At 51.8% G+C, this 27,663-nt stretch overlaps 1 protein-coding gene across 2 annotated transcripts in view; it reads left to right on the top strand.

Moving 5' to 3' along the window:
- The window catches only part of LOC134553931 (acid-sensing ion channel 2), a 401,966-nt gene that overhangs the window by 362,199 nt on the left and 12,104 nt on the right, over nucleotides 1-27,663 (top strand). For both annotated transcript variants that reach the window (XM_063404097.1, XM_063404098.1), the window contains exons 2-3: nucleotides 3,506-3,656; nucleotides 23,181-23,308. In XM_063404097.1, coding sequence (XP_063260167.1) covers nucleotides 3,506-3,656; nucleotides 23,181-23,308 — 279 coding nt within the window. The remainder of the gene's footprint in view (nucleotides 1-3,505; nucleotides 3,657-23,180; nucleotides 23,309-27,663) is intronic.

The raw sequence follows: 27,663 nt of genomic DNA, 5'->3' as shown, positions 1-27,663 counted from the left end.
TTTTAGCTCCACGTTCCCCTTCTCCTGGACCCATCTTGAAAATTGCTTTGTTTTCCATTTTTCCCACTCTGCATGAATCCCTTGGATGTGGCTTGCTTGGAAATGTCCCTCTGAGCCTTTGTGTCCCACAACTGTGGAGAAATGACTGCACAGGATTCCAATTCCTTCTTTTCTCCATGGTTTTTCCTCCATCTGACACCTCCTTCCTGCCTCACCAGCACACCCCCACCTGCATCTCCATCTGCATTTGGAAAAGTCATTCCCAGGCTTCCAATGAGTTCCTTTTCCCATCATTTTTCTCTGGATTGAAGGGATAGTTTCTCAGCAGAAAGGTTTTTTTCTGAGTTTTTGCTTTTTAGAAACTGGAATGCCTCATTTCCGATGACTCCAGGCAGGCCTCTGGAATATCAGTCCCAGGCCTGATGGATTCACAGGATTTGTTTTTCCAAGGATTTCTTGGAGCTTTTGGTGGCGGTGTTGTCTGGTTTGTGCCTGGAATCTGTTTGGGATACCCCTGCTCTGAGTTTTAGATTCCCAAAATAAACACTGTCCTTGGGCTTCCCCTGGCTAAAGGAGGGGCTCAGGAAGTCACTCCAAGGCATTCGTGGGTTGGACTCCATCATCTTAAAGGCTTTTCCCGACCGAAACTATTCCATCAAATCCCATCCCACAGATTTAGAATTATTTCCCTTTATGCCCAAGCAGGGATTTTCCAAGGTGCTGTCAAAGGCCCTGTGCTCCTTCAGAGGGAACAAATTGGAATTTTTATGGACTCTACTGACGGAACGTGTCTGGAGTTTTGTTTCTGGCCCTTTTTATTGGAAGTTAAAGCATTTCCAAGAACCAGGAGGGTTTTTTCCCCCTCAGCCACACAAACTGAGCTTAAATCATCCTGCTCTGCTCGGGTTCGCTGCCTCCAGTAAATCCCAGCCCTTCCCAACAGCTCCGGCTTTTATCCTGGTGATCTGATAATGCTCCCAGTCCTTTCCTGTTGTCAGGGAGCCTGAAAACAAGGAGACTCTGGAAAAACAATGTTTTATTTTCCAAATAATCCAAGGGAAGACTCTGGAAAAACAATGTTGCATTTTCCCAAATATTCGATCCCAGCAAGGGGGAAAAGATGAGGAACATCCTTGGGAGGGGCAGGACACAGGGAAAGGTTTCCAGAGGGCAGGGATGGACGGGATACTGGGAAGGAATTCCTCCCTGGGAGCGTGGGGCTGGAATGGAATTCCTAGAGGAGCTGTGGCTGCCCCTGGATCCCTGGCAGTGCCCAAGGCCAGGCTGGAGCTCCCTGGGATGGAGGGTGGAAGTTGTCCCTGCCCAGGGCACTGGGTGATTCTTAAGGTCCATACCCAACCCATTCCATGGCTCCATTGATCCTGTGACACCGATTAATGGAGTTGGAATGAATGCACATGGATTTTTGAACTTGGAAATGTCTTTAAATCTCGTTAGGAATAATTTTTTGTCTCTTCTTTGGGAACGATGGGAATCCTGGTGGCTGAGGGGTCCCGTGGTTGCCCTTCCCCAGTCCCCATGAGGTCTCTTTCCTTGGGATGGTGATTCCAGCCCTGCTGCCCCTGTCAGGTTCCATCTTTTCCTTGGATAAACACATCCTAATGGCAGCTTTTACAGGGAATTTTTATAGCCCTATAAACCCCCAAATAGCCTGGATTTGTCTGCAGACTGTGGCAAGCATGGCAGCTCCACAATCCTCAGTCCCTGGGCTGCTGTTCCCATTCCAGCCTTGTTGTTTCCCCCTGATTTTCTCCTTTCTGGATTTTAAACTCCCCTCATTAGGAATTTTTGACTTCTGCCTTCAGAGCCTATCTGGGAAAACCCATCCACGGGGCTGCTTCCAGAGGCTCAGCTTCTTTTTCCAGCCTGAGCTGTTTAATCGGTCAGGCAAGCATTAAAACGGGATTTTTTTATTTGGATAACAAATCCTTTTTAAAAGATGTATTGTTTTTCCCCTCACAAACACTTCCTATTTGAATTCAAATATTATTTCCTTTCTCTCCTATCCCACCTGCTTCCCTGGCACTGGGATTAGTCAGGATATGTCAATATTTGAGGGAATAAATCACTGCTGGCTCCAGCTTCTGTTTGGGTTTCTGACTCATCTTGGGGTCAAATGAGCTCAGCAAATGTGGGAGAGATTCTGGAGGGACTGGAGCTGCTCTGCACTGGCTCCCTGTGCTCCAAGTGCTCCTTGCTGGGGTTTACTGGTTGTTACTGGTTTTCAGACTGGGCTTTCTGGAGTCTTTATCCCAGGAAGCAGTTCTGTATGTCCCCAGGCTGTCAGTGCAGGGCAGAGGAGGGATTGGCGGGGGTTAAATCTGGGAGTTTTCCCATTCCAGGGAGAAGGCTGAGCCTGAGCTGAGCCCGGGCCTTGAGTGTCACCAACAGCAAAGATGTGACATCTCTGCTGCCCACAGGAGTGTTGAGTTCCCATTGGGAAATCTGTGTTACCCCACTGGGAAATCTCTATTATCCCACTGGGAAATCTGCTACCCCAGTGGGAAACCCATGTTTACTTGGAAACACATGTCCACCTCACTGAAAAACCTGTGTCCCCCTCTTGGAAATCTGTGTCCCTCACAAGTCCATCTCACTTGGAAACCAGTGTCCCTCCCTCTTGGAAATCCATGTACACTGCACTTGGAAATGTGTCCATCCCACCTGGCATCCTGTGTCCATCCCAGCCCAGGAACCCGTGTTCGCTCTGCTGGGAAACGCGGTGTTCCCTCCCGTGGAAACGCGTGCTCCTCCTCTTGCACACCCACGTGTCCTGCACTCGGAGCCCTGTCGTGCTGGGAAACCCGTGTTCCACCTGTCCCTGCCTCGTGGACCCCCATGTCCACCCCCGCTGGACACTGCTGCCCCCTCTCATTTGCAGTGTTGGGGGTGCCTGGAAGTTCCACCTGGGCTTTGCCAGGAATTCCTATCAGGAATCCTCCCAAAATAAGACTGAAGAAGAGCAAAATGATGGAGGAAATCTTCCCTCACTTCCCCGAGTGTTTTTAACTCTTCCTATTTTCCAAGCAGTGGCAGAGGGAGCAATTAAGGGGATATTGGATTTTTGATGCCAGGAGAGCATTCCCATGGCATGGATGGGCTGAGACTCCACCCAAAACCAGGGAATTGTGTGAAGTTTTAGCAGGAGCTCAAGGCCAGTGTGTGTCTGTCAGAGCTGGGATTGACTGGAATGACTCCAGGAGCTTTCGAGCTTTTCCTCCAAACAGCTTCTCCTTCCTGTCTTCCCTCTTCTATTTTTCATAAGTAGAGCACAATGATTAAACAAGTGATTAAACCTGTATGGATTTCTGTGGATATTTCTGAGAATATTTCTGAGGATGTTTCTGCGGCTATTTATGTGGATATTTACATGGATATTTGCCCCTGACCTATGGCTATGGCTGTTTCCCATCCCTCTGCTGGCTGGGAATGGGTGTTGATTCTGTGGGAAATATTCCCTAATCCCTCTCTTTTTTCCCCACAGGTGTTTACAAAATATGGGAAATGCTACATGTTTAACTCAGGAGAGGAGGGGCGGCCTCTCCTCACCACGGTGAAGGGGGGGACAGGGAATGGCCTGGAAATCATGCTGGACATCCAGCAGGACGAGTATCTGCCCATCTGGGGAGAAACAGGTAAGAGCTTCCTCTTCCTCGGGTGATTTCCTTGGAAAAACCCATCCCATCCTATCCCATCCCATCCCATCCCATCCCATCCCATCCCATCCCATCCCATCCCATCCCATCCCATCCCATCCCATCCCATCCCATCCCATCCCATCCCATCCCATCCCATTATCCCATCCCATCCCATTATCCCATCCCATCCCATTATCCCATCCCATCCCATCCTTCCATCCCATGCCTAAGCCAGCTGTGGGAGCAGGAGCCTGCTCAGTCCAGGATGTGTCACTTTTCTTCCTGGGGTTTGTGGTGGCCCCTTGGGACCAGTGTTTTGGGGATTTCTGGGCTTGGGTGTCCCAGCCCCAAAGTTTGGGATGCCAGGCAGGAGTGGCACTGCCTGTCCTGGGAAAGGATGTCGTTTGTGGGTGACAGGAGTGTGGGGACGCCTTCAGAGGCTCCAGCACACCCCTCTCCCCTGGAAAGGCATTTTGGGGAGGCTGTGTTCAAGGTGGATTCCAGCTGCTCTCTGCATTTTTCTGCTTGGAATTTGGGAATATTTGCTGCCCTGAGAGCTGTGTTTGCTGGGTTGGTGCTGACTGAGTGAACCAAGGACTGGGTTTCTTGACTTTGGAGCATTTGGGATGGATGGAATCTGTCTAGGAATGAACCCAGCAGGGCTGATCATCTCCAGAGGGGGTGGAACCCCTTGGTCCTGGAGCAGGAAGTGCTGACCAGGGAAGCTGGGCTGTGGGATGCCCCCCAGGGCCCATGGATTGGGATGCAGCCCCTGCAGTAGATGTGGATTTGCTGGGAACACTGGTGCCACATCCTTTAATGAACCTGCTGCAAAAAGGATGGGCAGGAGGGTGGGACACGATGGGAACAGTGCCACCAGGGCCACCTGGTGTGCTGGTTTGAAAGCAAAACCAGTGAGACTCCAAGTCAGAAAATACAATTTAATAGAGAGAAAAGAACAAACAACAAGAAAGGTAAAAAATAAAATAAAATAAAATAAAATAAAATAAAATAAAATAAAATAAAATAAAATAAAATAAAATAAAATAAATAAATGCAATACTACAAAGGACCACTGACAGAGTCAGAATGCAAACCTGACACCCTGTTGGTCAGGATGTTGGAAGCAGTTCCAGATAAGTCCTCCTGGAGTGACAGTTGTGGCTCCATTAGAGTAGAGATGATCCTCAAGAAAAGGGTGCAGTCTTCCTCTGGGAATCCAGTGGAAACAGGCTGCCCTCAGCTCCCTGTGCCCCATTTTGTCTGGGTAGGGAATGGTTTACTCCTCCCCAATGGGTGGAGCATCTCCCAATGGGATGATGTAATGTGTGATGTCACTGGTGAGCCTCAATGGCCCATTAACAGAAGATATCCCCCAAGGGTGGACAAAGTTGATGAAAGAGATAAGGAGGCCCTGCCTTATCTGGTGTTATCAGGTGTCCCATTAATAGAAGGCATCTGCCCTCTTCCCCCCCATAGAGTTACAAGAGATAAAGAACAATATCTCTCAACCAGTTTCAACAGATGAAAATAGAATACACAGTTTTGGTTACATTTTTCAACCCAAGACACCCGGTCACAGCTGCCCTTAGAAGTGCCCAGCAGTGGTGGCTGCAGCTTTCCTGAACCCACGGTGATATTTGAAACAAAGCATCCAAAACAACCGCTGGGAAACTTGCCAGGAGCTGTGTTTGTGTGGCAGAGCCCTGCGAGGAGACTCATCCAGAATGAGCTGTTGTTGTTTTGGGAATCAGAGAAGGGAGAGGAGGAAATCTCACTCCAGGTCGGTGTCACCATGGCCACCCCCTCCAGCAGCTCTCGGAGTGCTGCTTGGAGCAGAGAGGGGATTTGGCTCTGTTTGTTCCCCATTCCCTTTTCTTTGAGTGGTGTTTGACTCTTCCAGACACATCCCTGTGTGCCCATCAGTCATTCCAAGCTGCACAGGCTTTTAGGGGAGCTTTGCTCCCAAATTTCAGCTCCTGCTCCAAATCAGCCTGGTCTGGCCCAGGTGAGGGGGAGGACAAAGATTTGGGATAATCTGGGGGAATTGCTTTGAGGTCTTGTCCTTTTCAAACAGGCTCATGATGGAGGTGGGAACATGAGGAGCAACCTCCACTTCAGGGCTTAATCTCACACAGACAGAGCTGCTCTGGGGGACCTGTGGGGACAGGAACCCCCACAGGGATGGCCTGGGGACATCTGGAACACCTGGAGCTTTGTGTTCAACCCCGTTGGGGTCTCATATTGTGGAATTCCAGGATTTTGTGCTGAAAGGGACATTAAAAATTATCCAGCCCTCTGTTCTGGCCTTGGGCACTGCCAGGGATCCAGGGGCAGCCACAGCTGCTCTGGGCACCCTGTGCCAGGGCCTGCCCACCCTCACAGCCAGGAATTCCTTCCCAGTCTCCCATCCAGCCCTGCCCTCTGGCAGTGGGAAGCCATTCCCTGTGTCCTGTCCCTCCATCCCTTGTCCCCAGTCCCTCTCCAGCTCTCCTGGAGCCCTTTTAGGCCCTGGAAGAGGCTCAGAGCTCTCTCTGGAGCTTCTCCAGGTGAACATTCCCAGCTCTCCCAGCCTTTTCTCCCAGGACAGGACCCCTGTGAGTTTCTCCAAGGACACCCAGCCCTGGTCTCCCACCATTTCCACTTTGCTGCCTTTTTGGTGCTGCCCCTTGGAAAACCTGTAAGAGGAACCGTCTGGGAATGTGCTGGGCTTTTTCATCCGTGTGATTTTGGGAAAGGTGACTCAGCCTCTCATTGCATAGGAGGTAAAAAAAAAAAAAAAAAAAAAAAAAAAAAAGGAAGAATAAATAAGTGAGGATTAAAAACTGTGAGGGAAAAAGCTGAGGGAGGAGTTTTCCAGTCTGGTCCCTCCACATCCATTGGCATCTGCTCCATGCAGAGGGGAGGTGGGCTGGCAGCTGCTGCTCTGCTCCTTCCTTCAGACAGCTCCCAAGCCCTGAGTGTGCCAAAGGCACTGGAAACCTGTCCTGCCTGTGGGCCTTGAACCTGAGGGAGAAAAAACAACCTCAGGTGTTCATTTTTGTCAAAAATTATGGGGCTTGTGTTGTCTTCGGAGTTCAGAGCTGACTTTGTGGGAAGATCCTGTGAAGTTCAACCTCCCCTGGTGCTGTCCTGCCCCCCACAACCCCAACACTGCTCATCCCACCAAGACTGAGCTCAAGATCAGAGGCTCAAGAAGGAAATCTCATGTCCCTGGACCTGGTTTAGGGTTGGATTCTCATGTCCCAGGATCTGAGTTGATACTGGAGTCTCCTGTTCCTGGGTTATGTTGGATTCTCCTGTCCCAGGGTTGATTTTGGATTCTCATGTCTCTGGACATTCTGGGCTCGGATTGCACTGGGAGCTATTGAGCTCTCTTTAAACCTGGAATTTTACAGGATTCCAGGAAAAACTCCATGATCAGGGCTTTGATTTGGTGAAGTGCTGAAGGAGAAGCTCCTGGGCTCACCCCAAGGAGCCTTGACTGCTATAAATAGGGCCAGGAGATAATCCTCCTTTTGGAAGGCCTGTATTTGAAATACTCCCCCCTTGCAGACCCCCAGAGTTCCTATGCTAGCTCAGATCTTAGAGGGCTTTGGAGGAATATTTCAGGGACAAGGCAGAAGATTCCAGAAGAGGCTCTAACTCCCAGATGTAGTCCAAGACGTTTATTCTAGATGGTTTCCATGGGGGAAAGAGGACAAATGAGGAAGAACAGGGCCTTATCTAGGCTTCTGCTAAGGAAGAGCTTGTTGGAACTCAGCCATTAGAATCAGAAAGGGGAGGAAGGGTTAAACTGCATGGTTACAGGCTCCAGGGGTCTCTGGGGAGGGAAAAACCTTTCCCCAGAGAAATACAACGTACTGAAAACAGCCTGGGTGGGGGGACCGCAGGGATCACCCACGCTGGCCCTGCTCCTGTGGAAGATGCAGAGGAGGAGGAGGTGCCCAGTTTGGCTGCACAGCAGGGCTGGGGCTGCTGCCCTCGTGGGATTCCTCAGGAGGGAATTTTGGGGATGCCTTGTCCAGGGGTGTCCTGCAGACAGAACTATTGAGGTCACGGTGACCAGACAAAGCCACCCTGGTTAGTAGTCTCACTGCTGCGCCAGTCTAGGGGCACTACCTTCAGTATTGAATTTTGCTGTGGCTCATTTCTTTAAGAGCCTTTTATTTCTGAGTAGCAGGCCAAGTTTCATTGTCTCCCCTATTTGTATATTGGGTGCCATTTTAGGGAGCAGTGGAGGCAATACACCACACAGAGAGGGATACAGGCACTAGGTAAGTAACATGGAACAGTTCAATTCCAACAGCCTGAGGACAAGCAGCTAGGGATATTAACAATCAACAACTGATGGGTTCAAGAGCATTAACTGAAGGAACACTCTTTAAACCTGGATTTCATTCTCTGTACTGGCTGCGTTCTCACAGGCCGGGGTGACCCTGTTTGCCCTCTGAGGCGGCAGAACGTCGATCCAGGCCTTCCACAGGAGCCTTCTCCTATCCCTGGGCCCCTCGGCAGCCTGCACAGCCTGTCTCGTGTCCTGTGTTCTGTGTCCCGTGTCCTGCCCCGTGTCCTGTGTTCTGTGTCCCCTGACCTGTGTCCTGTGTCCTGTGTCCTGTGTCCTGTGTCCCGTGTCCTCTGTCCCGTGTCCCATGTCCTGTGTCCCCTGACCTGTGTCCTGTGTCCTGTGTCCCGTGTCCTGCCCCGTGTCCTGTGTTCTGTGTCCCCTGTCCTGTGTCCCGTGTCCGGTGTCCTGTCCCGTGTCCCCTGTCCTGTGTCCTCTGTCCCATCTCCCGTGTCCTGTCCCATCTCCCGTGTCCCATGTCCCGTGTCCCATGTCCCGTGTCCCATGTCCCGTGTCCCCTGTCCCCTGTCCCGTGTCCTGCTCCTGGGGGCTCCCCGGACACCGCCCCAGTCCCAAACCCTGCCTGAGGGTGGCTCTGGCCACGGCACCGCCTCACTCTGGTGAGAGAGGGAGACGATTCCCGAATATTTCTATAACAATTCCAGTGTGGAATTCAATCCCCCGGGCTGGGCTCTCCAGGGGAAACTTTGCCTAGGGCAAAGAGCTGGGAGGGAATTCCAGCCCTGGAGGTGAATTCCAGCCCTGGAGGGAATTCCAGCCCTGGAGGTGTTCCTGAGAGGAAGGAGTGTGGGCAGAGGGCTGGAAGGAGTTGGGTTTTTCCTTCCCACTGCGTTCCTGTCCCCGCTGTCACTGGAAGGGTGGCACTGGGAGTGTGGATCCCCAGCAGTGTCCCTGGATCCCCTGGATCCCCTGGGACTGTGGGAGGTGTCCCTGCCCAGGGTGGGTGGCACCACAGGATCCTCCATGTCCCTTCCAATCCCTAAAAATCTGGGATTCTCCAGCAGGAGGCAGGAATAGGAGTAGTTTCCCAGCTGTGTGGAAGGGCCTGGCTGCTGGGAAAGCAGGAGGTGAAATTCCTGCAGCAAACGACCATCGGGATTCCCATTTTCTTTATTTTTTTTTTAAATTCTGGCTGTTCAAGGGCCCAGACCAGACCCAGAGGATGCTCCAAGATGTGCTGAGTGCATCAGGATTGGCTGAAGATTCCCTAGAGCAGCTCCTGGCCAGGCCTCAGCTTCCAGCTGGTCCTGGAGACCAGAGGGGTTGATGGACAAAACATGGGAATGTTTTCCATTACTTCCCTCACTGCCTGCTGAGGAACCCCCCTGTAGGAAATTCCGGGCTCCTTCTCTCTCCCAGCTGCCAAACCTGCTTCTGATGGCTAAAAAAATCCCCTCTTTTTGGCTCAGAAATCCAAAAGTGGCTATAAATGAACATGTTTATTAAATCCGAACAATCTTTGGATTTTAAGGGGAATATCCCTCCCAGCAATTCCACTCATCCCACACCACCAATCCCAGGGGCAATCTGAGCCTGGAGCAGCTCCTGTAAATCCCAGGGCACAAGGGAACAGCAGCTTCTGTTCCATCACAACAGAGCCAAAATTGCTTTATGAGCCCTGCCTTGGCTCTCCCCAGCTCCAGGAGAATTCCAGAGGCCCTGGAGAGCAATCCCCCAAAAACCAGGAGTGTGTGAAGTTTGTGTCAACCTCAAAGACCCAAACCCTGAGTAACCTTTGAACTGCTGCTCCTCCCAGGGGTTTGGTGCTGCTCAATAAAATATTAATTAATTTGTAGTGGCAGAGTAATTTAGGGGCTGCTCTGGTCACCAGGGGCTGCTGAAGTGTGACAAACGTGGATCTGTTCTCCCTGGGAATGATGGCTAATTCAGGCAATTCTGGCTGACCCAGGGAATTCTGGATGATTCAGGGAGTCCTGGCTAATTCAGGGAATCCTGGCTGACCCAGGGAATTCTGGATAATTGAGGGAGTCCTGGCTAATTCAGGGAATCCTGGCTAACTCAGGGAATTCTGGCTGACCCAGGGAATTCTGGATAATTCAGGGAATTCTGGATAATTCAGGGAGTCCTGGCTAATTCAGGGAGTCTTGGCTAATTCAGGGAATCCTGGCTATCCTCAAGAAAAGGGCCAGGACACAGCACATTTTAGGTGACATCAAGCAGCCCCTTAAAGGCCGCCCTGCCTTGGGTGGGCTGATCTATGAGCAGATTTTCCCATTCCATAAAACCCAACGACTTCTCCTAGCCTGAGCCCCTCTGGGTTATTCCTGCCCCAGACCCTTTTCCTTTCTGGGCCCCATTTATTCCCAGTTTCAGAAGGATAAACAGCCCTGAGCCCCTGGGTTTGGGGGGATTTTCCCAGCTGTTGCTGCCTGGGAATTCCCAGCTTCTCCAGGAACCAGGATTTTCCCTGTTAAGCCCCACCTGGGATTCCTGGGGGTGGCTTTTCCCAGCTGATTTTAAACCAAAACTATTTCTCTGGGAATTCCATCCCAGCCCCTGCCCACCTTCCCAACCAGGAATCCCTTCCCAATCTCCCATCCATTCCTGCCCTCTGGCAGTGGAAGCCATTCCCTGTGTGCTGTCCCTCCATCCCTTGTCCCAGTCCCTCTCCAGCTCTCCTGGAGCCCCTTTAGGCCCTGGAAGTTTCCCTGGAATTTCTCCTCTCTGGAATTGTCCCAGAATTTTGTTCAACTAAAGGCTGTGAGAACAAATCAAATGCATGAAAATCCTCCCAGGGCTGTGGATGCTTCAAAAGCCTCCTTTAAAAAAGAAGAAGGGAAAAAAAGCCCCAAATTCAAGGAAATGTTCATTGAAGGCAAACCTGAAGGAATCCAAACCCTCTGGCTTTGGGAATCTGGGAAAGCCGAGATAAGGTCCTAAAAAGCAACGGATGAAGCATTAAAATGAAATCTGCATTTCCAGCTTTCCTTGGAGCTTTTCTGCTGTCAAATGCCCACAGCTGAAATAGGAGCCCTCAAAATAGCAGGAATATTTGGGAATACATGGGGAAACATGGGAAAAACCTTGGAATTTGGGGTGCTGCCGCCAAGGTGACAAAGTTTGGGGCTGTTCCCTGTCCCAGGAGCTTTAAAGGTGTTTGCAAACATTGGATTTTTATCCTTGCTTTTTCCAAGCACTGGGAGCAAGGTCTCAGAGCCTCAGGTGAGGTTTGGGGATGCTCTGGTTTCCCTTGGGAATCATCGAGGTCGTTCCCTGATCCCAACCCTTCCTCCTCCTTTTCCTTCCTGGAGCATTTTAATCAATCCCAGGGAGACCCAGGGAGATTTCAGGGCTGGAAAAAGCTTTGGAGATAAAAGTCTCTTGTAAAGGCTAATTAAATTTAATTGGATTAATCCCTTTGGCTCAGGGATCATCTATTGCTCCCATGTTGTCCTGTTGGTGCTTGAGACCTCCCAGGTGCTTCCTGAGAGCAATTCCTGAATTCCTGGTGCTGAGGAGGGCTTTTCCTCCTGGGAAGAGTTTTCCCTCCTGGGAATGGGTTTTCCCTGCTGGAGAGGCTCTGGAAGAGTTTTAATTGTGCTGAGCAACAGCAGGAGCTGGCAGTGTTCTCTTAAAGCAGCATTGCTGGGGGCAGCTCTGGGGGAACTAAATAATCTGATCTGGAATATTAAATGATCTGTTCTGGAGGAGCAAAGAATCTGCTCTGAAAGAGAAAAAAGCCTGCTCTGAAAGGACAAAGACTCTGCTCTGCAATATTAAATAATCCTCTCAGGAGGAGCCAAGAATCTGCTCTGGAGGAGCAAAAAATCTGCTCTGGAGGAATAAATAATCTGTTCTGGAATATTAAACAATCTGCTCTGGAGGGACAAAGAGTCTGTTCTGGAGGAACAAATAATTTTCCCTAGAGGAACAAAGAATCTGTTCTGGAATATTAAACAATCTGCTCTGGAGGAATAAATAAACAGCTTGGAAAGAGCAAAGAATCTGCTCTGAAGGACAAACAAATGGCTCTGGAGGAATAAAGAATCTGCTCTGAAGGAGTAAATAATTTGCTCTGAAGCAATAAATAATCTGCTGTGGATTATTCAATAATCTACGCTTGGGGAGCAAAGAATTTACTCTGGAGGGACAAAATAAATCTGGTCTGGAGGAAAAAATAATCTGGTCTGGAATATTAAATAATCTGATGTGGAGGAGTAAATAATTTGCTTTGAAGGAATAAAAAATCACCTTTGGAGGAGAAAATGAACAGCTCCAAAGGAATAAAGAATCTGCTCTGGCAGGACAAATGACCTGCTCTGGAGTATGGAACAATCTGCACTGAGGAACAACTGAGCTGCTCCCAAGGGCTCCTGCTGGGCTTCCCTGGAGGCAGAACTGGGAAGGAGTCGATTGGTTTAGAAGGGATAGAGGGGAGAAAATGGAGCTGAGGGTGTGGGGGGACCCAGCTGGGGACAGAGAGGGACAATCCAAGGGGGGCAGGGAGAGGAGCATGGATCTGGGGGTGGGAAAGGCACCCAAATCCATGGATTCAGCCTTTTTCCTCCTGTTGTCCCATCATGGAATGAGGGAAGCTCATCCTGCCTGAGCTTTAGGGACAGTTGGGGACAGTCCCTCAGAGGGACTGTGGGGGGTACCTTGGTGGCCTCCCCAGGGCTGTGGCACAGCTGTCCTGGCACCCTGGGGACAGTGACAGGAGCCATGGGTGACCTGTGCTGCACCTGGGCCCCTTCCATGTGCCCTCCAGGCCACATTCCTGACCCTTCCTCCTCTTCGGGACAGCAGGATGGGGACAGCCCTGAGCTGGGACAGGCTGGGGACAGTCCTGAGTTGAAACAGGGCTGGGGACAGTCCTGAGCTGGGACAGGCTGAGGACAATCCTGAGCTGGGACAAGCTGGGGACAATCCAGAGCTGAGACTGGGGACAGTCCTGATCTGGGACAGGCTGGGGACAGTCCTGATCTGGGACAGGTTGAGGACAATACTGATCTGGAACAGGGCTGGGGACAGTCCTGAGCTGGGACTGGGGACAGTCCTGAGCTGGGACAGGCTGGGGACAGTCCTGATCTGGGACAGGCTGGGGACAGTCCTGATCTGGGACAGGGCTGGTGACAGTCCTGAGCTGGGACAGGCTGGGGACAGTCCTGAGCTGGGACAGGGCTGGGGACAGTCCTGAGCTGGGACAGGCTGGGGACAGTCCTGAGCTGGAACAGGGCTGGGGACAGCCCTGAGCTGGGACAGGCCAGGGACAGTCCTGAGCCGTGGGATGGGTTTGAAATTCTGCCACCACCAGGGAAACCCTTGGGGAATGGGCTGTGCCTGTGTGGAGTGGAGCTGTTGGAATATTTGTGTTGTGGTTTTGCTTTTCCACGGCTGCTATTCCAGGAAAGGAGGGAAGAGCCGTCTGCGGGGTTTGGCCGAGTGACAGGGGATCCCACACGAGGAGCTGCTCGGCTATTTTGGAGTGGGAGCAGTGGGAGGGGAATGGGGTTGTGGATGGAAAAGTCTCTTTTCTGTCTGTGGAAGCTCAGGGTGAGGGAAGGAAAATGGAGGTGTCTGGAGGGGGGATGGGAGAGAGGACTTCAATGTCAGCCTTGCCAAAATGGTTAACTGGCAGCAGAGGCAGAATTCCTGCTCTTCATGAGGAAGGATGGCTTGGAATTCAGGGTTATGGAATTGTTCAGGTTGGAGAAGCCCTCTGAGATGAGTCAAACATCCCCCAACATTGCCATGGCCACCACTGGCTCCTGTCCCCAAGTGCCACATCCACATGGATTTAAATCCCTGCAGGAACAGGGACTCCACCTCTGGACAAGCCTTTCCATGAAGGAATTTTCCCAATCTCCCAATTCTCCCAATCCCCTGGCACAGCTGGAGGCTGTTTCCTCTTGCATGGAATTCAGGCCTGGAGAAAAAGGGCTCTGAGCCAACTCTGCTCTTCCTTGGGATCTGCTCACCTGGGATCCACCCAGGGGACCTTCAGCTCTCTTGGAACTGTCACTTCCAGGAAAGGATCCCATTCCCCCCCATTCTGCCCACATCCAACATCTTCCCAAGCCCAAAGTCTCGATCCAGTCCCAGTCTGGTCCCAGTGGAGGGCAGAGCATCCCCCAGTTTGCTCCTCCAGCCCCCAGGGTGTTCCCCTGAGGGCTTCTCTCTATCATTTTTCCAACCTTTTCCTCCAAGTCCTGCAGGCCATGGAGACTCTGTGTAATTCCAGGCTGGAGCAGCTCACACATCCCAAGGGATGTCAGAGCTGATTCTGAGGAGGAAATGCCAAAGCCCCTCTTTGTGTGCACACTGTCCCCTCAGCTGGGGCTGGCGCCTGGCTGGAGCATCCCCAGATGAAGGAGCTCGGGTCGGTATCCCGGGATAACCTGTTCCACTCTGGATCCTTTGTTTTCCCCACTGTTTTTCCTGCCGGTGGAAATGTTCTGCTCCCGTCTGGTGTTTGCCTGGGAGTATTTATAGAGAGGATCTGGAGCTTTCCCCTCGCCAGACACAACCCAAGCTGTGCTGGACTCCTCTCAAGTCCCGCCTTTCCTGCTCCTCTTCCCATCCCAGCCCCTCTTGGGGTGCTCCTTTCCCTGTCCCATCCATCCCCCTGTGACCAGAGCTGGGGCTGACATTTCCACTGCCGGGGCTCCTGGAGTCCCCTCCCATGGGGGAGGTGCATTTGGGGAGGAATGGGATAAAATCCAGACTGGAGCCACCCCACCCTCCATAACTCATTTAAAAGGGATTTTCCATCTAAATGAGTCAAGGGATGGGGTGGATGAATCATCTCCATGGTGACCGTCGGGATCGATGGTCAGCTCTGAGGTTGCCAGAAGATGAGGAATTCCCTTGTTTGTGTCTCTTGGGAAATCCATCTGGATTCAGCTCTGCCTCATTATCCTATTATTGGATTTCACCTCCCGCTGTTTTCTTCCCATTCCTTAAAAACCTTCCAGTGCCAGCCCCACCATTCCCTTCCCCAATTCCCATCTGATGGATATTTTGGTCTATTTTTCCTCTCCCCAGCCCAGTTCCAGCAGCCTGAGCTGCCTGGAGTTTTCCCATGGTGGTTGGGAAATCCTGCCCCTCCTCCTGCCCCCTGGAGCTGGCAATGCCCATTGGGTGGCACCAAAACTCACTGCAAATGTTTTTATATTTCCATTTATTTGTCCATGAAATCCTGCATAGAGGGGGTGGGAGGAGGGGACAGGGCTGGGGGGACACCTGGGGACACTGGGGGACAAAGGGAGGGAGGTGCTGCAATGCTTTGGGATAGAGAGAGGGAAAATCCTTTCCTGGATTTCCTGGAGAGGAGAAGCTCCAGGGAGAGCTCAGAGCCCCTGCCAGGCCCTGAAGGGGCTCCAGGAGAGCTGGAGAGGGACTGGGACAAGGGATGGAGGGACAGGACACAGGGAATGGCTTCCACTGCCAGAGGGCAGGGCTGGATGGGAGACTGGGCAGGAATTGTTCCCTGGGAGGGTGGGCAGGCCCTGGCACAGGGTGCCCAGAGCAGCTGTGGCTGCCCCTGGATCCCTGGCAGTGCCCAAGGCCAGGCTGGACAGGGCTTGGAGCAGCCTGGGACAGTGGAAGGTGTCCCTGCCCATGGTGAGGGTGGGAATGGAAGGGAAGGTCCCTTCCATGATTCTGTGATCTCCCTTTCATCTGTACCAAAAAGTGGCTGGGCCCTTGGACATCCCAGTCCCATCCATCCATCCATCCATCCATCCATCCATCCATCCATCCATCCATCCATCCATCCCAAAGGGGCAGCAGCACTGCCAGGACCCCTCCTCATCCCTGGGGATTCTGCTTCCCCCTGGCTCCTCCCCCAGCCAGAATCAGCAGCAGCTTTTCCCTGTTTAATTTTTCAGGATGTTCCAGGGGAAGCAGCAGAGCTCCTGGAGGGGGAGGGATGAACAGGGTCTGGGTCTGTGCCTTTCAGAGCTGTTTTCCCTTATTTTGATGTATTTGGGATCATCCCAGTTCCCGGGGGCAGCAGCTGAATGAGGCTGGCAGATGGGTGACACCCCCGGCTCTGGATGCCGGGAATATCCCTCCCTCCCTCCAGGGAATCTCTCTCCTTCCCCTGTTCCTGCCAGCAGCTCCCAGGGGTGCTGGAGGTACCGCGATGGCCACAGCTCTGCTCCCTCCTGCCCCTGCACTGCCACACCTGATTCCCAAGGGATACTGAGGTGGAAAGGGCGTTTTTATTCCTTCCCTAGCATGGAGAAATCATGGAAGCAGCATCCCAGGATGATTCCTGCCTGTCCTGGGATGATTCCGCCAGGAGAGCAGGATGTGGGACACTTGTTCCCTTATTTTAATGATTAAAAATTTAGTTTAGCAGGAAGGAGCAAGGAGCTGGAATATTGAATTCCTGGCTCTTATTCATGCAGCAAAACCTTTCCCAGCCCTGGGCTGGAATCCTGCTGCTTTCTGCTGCTCCTGGATTATGTAAGGAGCTTTTTAATAATATCCACGGAGCTCTGGATCTTCTGGCTCTTGTCCCTCCTGTGGTCACCCTTCACTGCCACACGTGGTTCCCAAGGGATGCTGAGGTGGGAAGGGGATTTTTATTCCTTCCCCAGCACTGAGACATTGTGGAATCAGCATCCCAGGAGCATCCCTGCCTGCCCTGGGATGACCCCCAGGAGAGCAGCGTCCCAGACATTTGTTCCCGCTTTTTAATGATTAAAAATTAAGCTTAATAAGACACGAGCAAGGGACTGGAATATTGAATTCCTGGATCCTGCTCATCCAGCAAAACCTTTCCCAGCCCTAGGCTGGAATTGTGGCGCTTTCTCCTGCTCCTGGATTATGTAATGAGCTTTTTAATAATATCCATGGAGCCATCTGGCCCTAGATTTGGGATGCAAATGCAATATGTTCCCTAAAAATAGCACAGCAGCTCCGTGGAGTTGTACAACACCTCCTGCTCCTCGGGAAGGGAGGGAGCTGGGAACGGAGGGAGCAGGGAAAAGCCTCCTCTCCAGGCTGAAGGAGCTCTGGAGTCCCAGCTCCTGCCCCTTCCCTCTCCATGACCCAGGGATGGGGTGGAAGGCACCCAAATCAATGAAAAGTGGGAGATAAATCAGGAATCTCTGATGGGAAGCTTGGGGTCCCAGCCCAGGGTAGCTGGGAGCTGGGGTTTGTCCTGGATATTTATCCCAGTTGATGCTGTAGGAATTCCAGAACCATGGAATGCTTTGGATTGGGAGGGACTTTAAAGTCAATCCACTGGGCAGGGATACCTCCCCCTATCCCGGGTTCTCCAAGTCCTGTCTCCTGCCCTGGGACACTTCAGGCTGGAATTCTGGAGGTGCTAGAGGGAAGCACTGGCTCTGTGCTCTCATCCCTTGGGATTGGGTGGCAGAGACCCCTTTGCTTCTTTCTTTGCTCCATCCCAAATTCCCCCATAGTTCTTCTGCTGGCAAAGCTGGTTTTCCTTCTCTCTCCCATTCCTGCCCTTCCCTTCTCCCTGAAGCAAATGGAAATGACATTTTTCATTTGCAGAGGTGATTTTCTGTGGTGACAGCTGGGATGACCCCAAACCTCCCTGGGCAGCTCCTTCCAGGGCCTGACCACCCTTTCCATGAGAGAAATTTCCCAAAATCCAACCTGAGCATCCCCTGACACAGCCTGAGGCTGCTTCCTCCCATTCTGTCCCTTTTTCCTTGGAGAAGTCCCCATCCCCCAGCTGCCTCATCCTGTCAGGGAGTTGTGGAGTCAGAACCCAGCTTCCTTTTCTCCAGGATAAATTTATTCCCCTGAATCCAGGGGAATCCAGGCTCACCCAGACCCTGCAGAGCCCCCAGGACGTCATTCCTGCCTGGGAACAGCCCCTTTTCCCAAGTGGATGTAGCAAACATCTCCCTTTTATCCACGAGGAAATTCCCTGTCCCTGATTGCTCTCGGAGCTCAGCCCACAGCAAAAACACCCCCAGGACAAATCTAGAACAAGTGGATTTCCCTGGAAAAGCTTCGTGGCCTCATCTGGGATCAACCCTCAGATTCCAGCAGCACCTCCCCGTTCCCAGGCAGCCTCCAGGGAACTTAGACCCCAGTTCCATGGAAATCAGAGCACGCTCAGGGCAGCCAAACTGGTGAAACTGGTGCCTTCACAACTCCACGTTTTCCCAGGGTAGGATTGCAGCTCCCATTTCCTTGGAGCCACGTTTCCATGGCAATTGGATTTTTTGTTTTAATCTATAAATCTTTGTCTGGGAAAAATGTGAGCATTGGGAGTTTGATCAAGATTCCTGCATGGATATGGAGGGCTTGGAGGGGCAGGAGACTCCCTGGGAGCACAGGGAACATCCAGGGATCCCCTGCTCAGCAGGGACTGGGGGTGACCTGAGGACAGACATCCAAGTCCCGTTTGCTTCCCGGAATAATGGGGAATGTGGGAGGATATCGGGAATCTCGGGGTTGGTGGGAGCAGGGAGCACACCCAGAGAAGCTTGGACTGCTTGGTGCCAGTGCTGGGAATTCCTGCCCTTCCCAGGGGTCACACAGGAGGTGGGGTGGTTCCTGGGATCCCTGGAAGATTGGAGAGCCCCGAGAAAAGCGAATCCCTGGAAGGCTGGGAATCTCTGGAAAGGTTGGGGGTCCCTGGGAATGTGGGGGAACCCTGGCTTATCGTTTCCATGGTGATACCAAGCAAAGGATGCTGGAAAACCTTGGGATGAACTCGGCATCCCACAGCATTCCCGGGGCATGTCTGGCCCCTGCTGCAGGTCCTTCCTTCCCCAGGAATACCGGGAATCCTGGTCCCAAAGTGCCCTCTAGGGATGCACATCTGGGCTCCCTGCCAGATGTGGCTCCTGGGGCTGCCCCGGGGCCCCTCCCTGGGCCCCCTGGGGGTGGGAAGAGCCTTGGAGACACCTCCAGACCAAGGAATTCCTTGGGATGTTGTTCCCATTTGACAGAAGGGGCACTGAGGCCAAGGACAGTAAAAATCTGGGAGAATCCAAACCTTTCCCAGCTCAGTTCCCTCTGCCCAGGGCAGGAGAAGATTTACAGGAATTAACTGAGGGATTCCCAGATGGTGCCATGTGGGACCTGCTTTGGCTTTCTCCAGGCAGGAATGTCCCCCCTGGAGCTGCTGGCTGGGGATAAAAACTCCAGAGGATAACAATTCCAGAGGATAACAATTCCAGAGCTCAGGATAACAATTCCAGAGCTGGGGATAACAATTCCACAGAATAACAATTCCAGAGCTCAGGATAACAATTCCAGAGGATGTTAATTCCAGAGCTGTGGGATAACAGTTCCAGGAGTGAGGAATAACAGTTTCAGAACTGGGGATAATTCCACCAGGAACACCTCCCAGCTCTGGCTGTGTCCTCATTTCTCAATAACTCAGTGCCACGATCAGCTCCGGCTGATCATTCCCAGGGGAATTGGGGTGTTTGGACAGGACCAGGCAGAGTGAGAGGGGAGCTCCTGGCCTTTGGCAGAACTTGGGATTTTAATTCCTGAATTTTCAGGGATGAGCTTGGTCCCAGCCAAGCTCTGCCGAAGCTCCCTGCAGAGTTTTCCAGGGATGCTCTTCCCAAAAAAAGCCATGGAAAGGCAAGAGCAGGAGTAGGAAGCTGAGCTTCCCTCTGCAGCCAGCTGGGAGCAGGTGCTGAATTAATCCCGGATTTAATTCAAGCTCCTTTAACTGTGCAGGGAAAAGAGCAGCTCGGGATTTGTTGGGAGACACTGCCCTGGGTGCAGGAATGGATTCAGTGTGTGGGAAGATGCAGTTCTCAAGGGATTTTGGATCATTCCCAACCTGGAATGTGCTAAGCCCTGTGCCAGCCCAGGCTCTGGGAGTGGTGCTGGAGGTGAAGGAAGTGATTGGGCTTCCCCACATCCCAAAATGAGGTTTAAAACTGGGACATGCCAAATGCCAAGAATTGGGATTGATTTTGAATTTATCTGACCCAGTCTAAAGATTTCTGGGTTATTTTTCCCCACATTGATGGGTTAGTCTAAAAAATGGGCTCAGGATTCATTGGGAGACCCTGCTGAGTGCAGGAATGGATTTACTGTATGGAAAAATGCAGTTTCCAAGGAATTTTTTATTATTCCCAACCTGGAATGGGTTATAAAGTGAGTTTTCAAGCCCTGAGAGTGGGGCTGGGGACACAGGAAGTGTTCCCAACATCCCAAATGAGGTTAAAAACTGGGATGTGCAACCCAAATCCCAAGAGATTGGGATTCATTTTAGTTTCCTGAGCAAATCCAAGGATTCCAGGATTACTTTCCCCCTTGGTGATAAGTGTTTATAAAAAGTGGGAAGGGAAGAGCAGTGGCTCAGCCCCAGAACTCCAGGAGAAATTCCCAGAAAAAGCCATTCCAAATGATGCTAAAATTGGGGAAAAAATGTAAAATTGGAAAAAAATTGTCAAATTGTCAAAAAATCCTAAAATTGGAAATATGAATAAAATCGTGGCTGGGATTTTTCTCTGGGACATTTAAAGCCCTGTCCCGTACCAGGGGTTGTCATGGAGCCCTTTGGGATTTGCTGTGTCCAGGGAAAATTCTTTCAGAAATGAATGACTCCAAACCCAGATTTTTGGTGCTGCTGGGCCCTCCCTTTTCCCACAGTCCCAGGAAATATTTAATCCCCACTAAAGCTCCTGAATCCCAGCATGGCTGTCGAATATCTAGGATGCAGTTAATGAGTTCTGATCCAGGCATTTCCATCCAAGCTGGGCTTTTAAGTTCCCTCTCCTAGCAGCAAACAGGAATCTTGGAAGGAATAGATTTTTTAGGAGAAGGGACAATTTTCCAAGCCAATTCCATGGTTTTGGTTTCACCCCTGTGCAGTAGAAACTGCCTGGGGAAATGGCAGGCATTGCCTGGGGTTGGCAGCTCCTCTAAAAAAATCCTGTTTCTTTTGTTTTCCTGGTTATCATCACTGATGGAATTCCACAATTGTGGGGTTTAATCCCTAAGGTTTTTCCATGGTGTGGCCTTTCTCCCTTCCTGTGAGCACCTTTCCCTCCCTCCCTGTGAGCACCATTCCAGGATTTCACATTTAAAATTCCCAATCCTGCTGTTTTTGAGATTAATTTGGATACCTGCAGGCTGGATCTTGGTATGGATGGAGAGGGATTCACCCATGGACAGACCTGGACATGGCCCCTGGGCATGGGAAATCCATGGAATTGGAGCTGATGCAGAAATGGGCAGAGGAGTTTTGGATGGAAAGTATTTTGGGAAAATTCCTGTTGCCCAACAAATTAAACTAAATAGGAGTTTTTTCATCTGAGGTGTCAGGGAATTACTGAGGGAAGCAGATGGAATCTCCTCCGGAGTGCTGGAAGGGGATCAACACCCAGCAGAGCTGTGGGGGCGGGTGGGATAGGCAGGAGCAGGAATAATGGGATGGGAATTGCAGCTGGAGGGGATGGGGGGAGCTTGGGAAGGGTTTGAGCCTGGCCTGGTCAGGGATTTGGGCAGCTGGGGCAGACCCTGGGATGCTGTGGGGCTGTGGAGATGGGATGGGATTGGATTGGGATTTTCTCCATCATCAAAGGCACTTGGGAAGAGCTGGCAGGGGTTTGTTCCCGAAAAATTGTGGGAATGTGTGGTTTGGGGCTGGGGTTTTCCCAGGACTCTGGCCTGGGGTTTCCAGAATTCCAGACTCCTGCATTAGCTCTTGGCCATGGTTTTGCTGAGCTGGGAGGGGATGCCTTGGAGGGGCTGGAAGGGAGGGGATCCGAGCCCTGGGATGCTCCCGCTTATCCTGTTTATCCTGGTAAATCCCAACCTAAACCCATCCCCACTTGTGGGGTCTGGCTTTGCCTTGGCAGCTCCTGGGTGAGCAGGGTCTGTTCAGGCGGGATTTTGGAAAGGAATTCCTGGGTGGGAGGGTGGGCAGGCCCTGATCCCTGGCAGTGCCCAAGGCCAGGCTGGACAGGGCTTGGAGCAGCCTGGGACAGTGGAAGGTGTCCCTGCCCATGGCTGGGGTGGCACTGGGTGGGCTTTAGGGTCCCTTCCAACCCAAACCATTCCAAGATTCTGTGATCCTGTGAGGAAAATCCTCTTGGGAGAAGCAGCAGATCCCTTTGCCAGCAGAGTTAAATCCTGAATTCCTGAGATCCACAAAACCTCATCCCCTCATTGTCTCCTTGTGCCCTCCCCGTGTCCTCCCAACCCTTTTTGTGCACACCCTGGAGAAGCAGCTCCAGAGTTAGGAATGCTTGGGTTTTCCTGCTCCTGAGGTTGTCCCAGTGCTGTTAGGAATTGAAATGCACAATGAATTAGTGGGAAAATCCTACAGAATAGTGGGAAGCTGATGAATGATTCATCCTCCAACAGAAACTCCTGGGATGTGGAGGTGGCACTGCTGGCCACCAACGTGGATCCAGATCCAGGAATATTCCATGTTTAGGTCAAACTGTGCCTCATTGCTCTGTCAATCCTTATTCCCAGCTGGAATCTCGGGTTTGTTGGGATGTGGGAGCAGCAGGAACGCCCAGGTGTGCAGGGACAGGAGCCCATGGGGCTGATCTGATCTCATCAGTTCTGCTTCCAAAGCTACTTCATGACTTTTGTCCACTTGTTTTAGTGGAAAAGAGGGACTGACCTCGAGTTACTCCACATGGATTTGGGATGTGGAAACCTCCCATCACCCCAGGCTCTGAGCCCAAAAGGCTTTTCCAGGTTGAAGCAGCTGACAAACCCCAAATCCCTTGAAATTTAGGACATCTTTTATGTCATTTCATGACCAACATTCCCAAGTGGCCTCGGGCTGTGTCAGGAATGGGACAGCAGAGGGACATCCATGAATCCATGAATCCTCAGCATTGGAGCCCTCCTGGAGACTGGGAATGGCTCAGGTTGGGGAAGGAAGAGGAGTTGGTTTGTTTTGGTGATGTGGGAATGTCACCAGAGTGTCATGGAACCAAATTCCAGTTGGAAAGAGAGGGTCCCCTCCTTTCTCTTCCTTGGAAGTTCAGAGCAGGCTGGAGCAGCGGTTCCAGGGAGGGGGAGCTGGGATCAGGAGACGGGGATGCTCCTGGTGCCGATGGGAGGTGATCTGGGATGAGGCCCAGGAGTGGTCTGCTCCCAGCAGATCCTGCTGCTGGATTTCCTCCCTCAGTTGCCAGGGATGAGATCATCCAGGTGGGAACATTCCAGCTGTTCTTGAGCTCCTTCACCTCCCCCTTCTCTTCCAGAGGAGACGACGTTCGAGGCCGGTGTCAAAGTGCAGATCCACAGCCAGTCTGAGCCTCCCTTTGTCCAGGAGCTGGGATTTGGGGTGGCCCCTGGATTCCAGACCTTTGTGGCCACCCAGGAGCAAAGGGTAAGTCCCAAATTCTTGTTCTACCCCAGGATCCCTCCAGGGCTTCCTCCTCTGTAATTGATGCCCCTTGAGATCCAGCTCCATCATTAACAGGTTTTTGATGCCTTGCTTCAAATTTCTCGGGATGAGGTCTGCTTTTCCAGATTATCTCCCATGCATTCCCACAGTCCTGCATTCTCACAGTCCTGCATTCCCACAGTTGCCTGGAGCCCCACAGTGATTCCATCTGCAGGAGGGATTTCATCCCTGGTGACTTCCCTGCTCTGCTCTTCCATGGTTGGAGCCATGGCAGTCCCGAGTGCTGGGTCCTGCCCAGCCCGATGGGGTTTTACCAGGAAGAACACATTCCAGGGATATAAAAGAGGCAGGCAGACAGCGTTTCCTGATGGAGAACCAAAAGATACATGTGATTTGTGACAAACTCTGCTGGGATACCTGGGAATCATCATTTCCTTGTATCCCAGCAGTGACACATCCACATGGATGGATGGAGGGAGGGATGGATGGATGGACGGATGGATGATGGATGGATGGATGGATGATGGATGGACGGGCAGAGATGGATGGACAGGGATGGAAAGGGCTGGACAGGGCATCGTGTGGTGCCTGATGCTCAAAGATTTTGGGAACAGCTCCTCAAGTCAGACCCACCTGGCAGCTCCAGCAGTGATTGAAAGATCTCTCTTCCCTAAAAATCCCATTCTGGACAAGATTTGGAGCAGGACTGGGAGCTGGAGCCTGCAGAGAGGATCTCAAGGACTTTGGGTTAAATTGGTGCAAATTCCAGGGCTTTGCCAGAGCTGCTGGAATCCTTCCCCACCCCATTGCCAGCACTGCCTAGTCCAATATTTCCATTGAAAAATGAGAATTCCAACCAGGAGAACATTATCCAGCTGAGAGAGAGGGGAAAACATCCCTCCCCAAATCCCCCCTTCCACGTGGGAGATGTAGAGGACAGACGAACAGATTTAGGGACTCTCAGCTCCAAGGTGTCCCCGTTTCCAGGGGTTTTAGCAGAGTCCTGCTCTGGGAGAGGGAAGGGCTCATTCTTTGGATTGTCTGACTGGTTTAAAATCATCTGAGGGCTCCAAAGCCTTTTCCCACCAGTATTCAGCTCCTACCCCAATCCCTCTTCCCAGAAAGTAATTTTTAACCTAATTACAGCCATTAATATCTTCCTCTAATTAATTATCCTTCAGGGACCTTCTGGGCTTCCCCCACCTTCCCAATGTGCAGCTTTTATCCCAATCCCTGATTTAGTCTGGTTTTTCCAACTAAATCTCTCTGTGCTGCTCCTTTAGTAAACCAGAGCCAAAGGTGGAACAGCTCCAGGAAAATCCCCCAGGGACTGAGCCCAGGAAGTTGTTGGGGTCCTGAACCCAGAGTTTTGCATCCTGGACCATAAAAGAAATGATTTTGCAGCCAGAAGACAAAAACCAGGAATAAAGTGGAGCTGGTTTCCCAGCTCCGAGCAGCCTCAGGGAGTTAAAAGCTCTTTTTCCAGGGATAAAGTGCAGAGTGGGGAAGATTTGGGATGGTGGGAGCTGTGGATCCTCTGCGGGACAGAATTTGGGGTGTGTGGGTTCATTCCTGGCTCTGGAATCAAACCCTGCAGCCCTGCTCAAATCCCTCCCTTCTTTCCCCATCCCACTCTGGAAAGTCCTTTCCCTGGACTTTGCTCCCTGATTTTCTGCCTTCCCATGGCTGCAGCTGCTCGGCACCAGTGAGGATTCACATCTTGGAACTAGGGGATAAATCCTGGCTTTCCATGCAGAGCTCCCCAAAATCCCCCTGTCCAGAGCCAGCTCTGGCTCTGTGGTTGGGATCTCATTAAATCTCCCTTCACAATGAGCTCTCAGGCTGGAAAAATGGGAATTAAATCAGCTTTGCTCCTCCTCCTGCAGTGGCTGAGCCCCATGGTTCCTGCAAGGACACACTTTTGGGATGCATTTCCCACTTTGGGAGTTAAAGCAGGAGTGACCCCAGGAGCATCCTGGGAGGGACCTGGCAGTGTCAGGGTTGGAAATGCTGAGTCAGCAACAAAAACTCCAGAGAAAGCAATTCCAGCAGGAGGTTTGTCCATAAAATGTGGTGGGTGGCTTAAAGAGGCCAAGCTGCTTCTGGATGCATGGGAAAGGGAGATGTTTCCTGGTTAAAAAAAAAAAAAAAAAGGGATTGTTCATCCTGGGGGAAACACTGCGGGGGGACCAAAGTGTGACCTTCCAGGACCTGAAGCTACAGGAAAAATGGAGAGGGAATATGTCTGAGGGGTGGAGAGATAGGACACAGGGAATGGCTTCCACTGCCAGAGGGCAGGGCTGGATGGGAGATTGGGCAGGAATTGTTCCCTGGGAGGGTGGGCAGGCCCTGGCACAGGGTGCCCAGAGCAGCTGTGGCTGCCCCTGGATCCCTGGCAGTGCCCAAGGCCAGGTTGGACAGGGCTGGGAGCAGCCTGGGACAGTGGGAGGTGTCCCTGCCATGGCAGGGGTGGCACTGGGTGGGCTTTAAGGTCTTTCCAACCCAAACCATTCCAGGATTCCATGAAATCTCAGACTGGAACAATCCCTGAGCTCCCTCAGGGAAGCAGGAGCCAGCACACGATGGATGATTGGAATGAAAACAGGAGGGTGTGGATGGAAAATCCTGCCTGGATCCCTCTCCACGCCTGAGTGCAGAGGGAAAGGAGCTGGAGTGGTCCCCATGGATGTGGGAGCCTGGAGCTGCTGTCTTGGGGCTTTCACCCCATTTCCCATGGGATGAACCCCACGGTCCCATCCCAGCTGTGGTTCCTGTGCCTCCCTCAGGGATGCTCCAGGATGTCCAGGAGCATTTACATGGCAATTCCTGAGTGGGTGAAGGAGGTTTGTGTGCTCATGAACGGGAGCTGGGCAGGAGCTGGCACAGGGAAGGGTTCATCACCTCCAGAGGGATCCCAAGGGAGGCCAGGACCCCCTTGGAATGGGGAATTGCCCTTCAGCTCCCACCACTCCCGGCTTTGAATGGATCCCCTTCCATTTTCCCCTTTCCTGAAACTTTTGGGGAGCCTGGTGTTGGAATCTCCCCCTCCAGGCCTTGGGAAGCTGCACTGTCCCTGCACTATTCCCCTTTTCCCTGACCATGGCATCAAGGCTTGGATGGACAAACTAAAATACATATTTTTAAGGGCTGATCCCATGGAGAAAGAGAAACTCCTCCTTCCTTGCCCTTTTCCAGACTGGCTTTTGCAGCATCCCAGCATCACCTCTTCCATCAGGAATGGGATCAGACTTCCCAACAGAGCTGCACAGGACATTCAGGGAAGATGGAAAGCACCTGGAAAAAGGCAATTCTTGCCAAGCTGGTCATAAAAATTACAGAGGCTTCAGCGAAAGTTCCGAGCTGGAACAACATCGTTTGATGGGGCTCTGGAGACTCATCCCCTCCAAAGGTTTTATGGGATAGAGAGCAGAACTACAGAACTGCAGTTCCAGAGTGAGATTAGAGAGGCAGGAAAATGGGATTCAGGGCTGGCAGTGATGGTGAGGAAACTATGATTCCCAGTCAGGGTGGAAGCACTGGATTTGGGAATTAGGAGGATTTAAAGAACATTTCCCATGTTTGAGGTGTCATTTTACAAGGGCTAGGGTGTCAGGACATGGGGAATGTGTGTTCAGGGAATGTGTACTCCTTCCCAATATCCCATCCATCCCTGCCCTGTCCCTGTCCCTCCCACTGCCAGAGGGCAGGATACTGGGGGGGAATTCCTGCCTGTGAGGGTGGGCAGGCCCTGTAATGGATTTCCCAGAGCAGCTGTGGCTGCCCCTGGATCCCTGGAAGTGTCCAAGGCCAGGCTGGACAGGGCTTGGAGCACCCTGGAATAGTGGGAGGTGTCCCTGTGGTCAGAATTGGATGAGCTTTAATGTCCCTCCCAACCCAAACCATTCCATAATTCCATGGATTTACGTTTCCCAACCCTCGCTCTGACCATTTTCTCCCATCCATGGTCTGACTCCTCCTGGAAAAAGGCTCACCCCCTGATTTCTTTGTTCCTCTCAATCCCACAAACTCTCCCAGCGGATTCCCTCCAATTTATCTTTAATTTCTGAATTAATTCAACAAAGAGATCTCATAAAAGCAATCCCACAGAACCTTCATGGCACAGGAGCAGTTGGAAGGAGGAAAGGGAAGAAAACTTTGAATTTGTAGGGCAGGAGAGGGGTTTTGGTTGGATAACAGGGTTGGGAGGGAATTGGGAATGGATGCAAAGGAAAATGGGTTTGGAAGGAAGGGGTGGAGATGAGGCAGAGATTGGGAAGGGAGGTCAGGAAGAGCCATTGGATCCAAGGATGAGGGAATAGTTTGGATTTCCTGCTCCT

Source organism: Prinia subflava, chromosome 8 (assembly GCF_021018805.1).
Source record: "Prinia subflava isolate CZ2003 ecotype Zambia chromosome 8, Cam_Psub_1.2, whole genome shotgun sequence".
Lineage (NCBI taxonomy): Eukaryota > Metazoa > Chordata > Aves > Passeriformes > Cisticolidae > Prinia > Prinia subflava.
The sequence above is the reverse complement of the archived record's forward strand: the minus strand, read 5'-3'. Positions and strand labels throughout refer to the sequence as shown.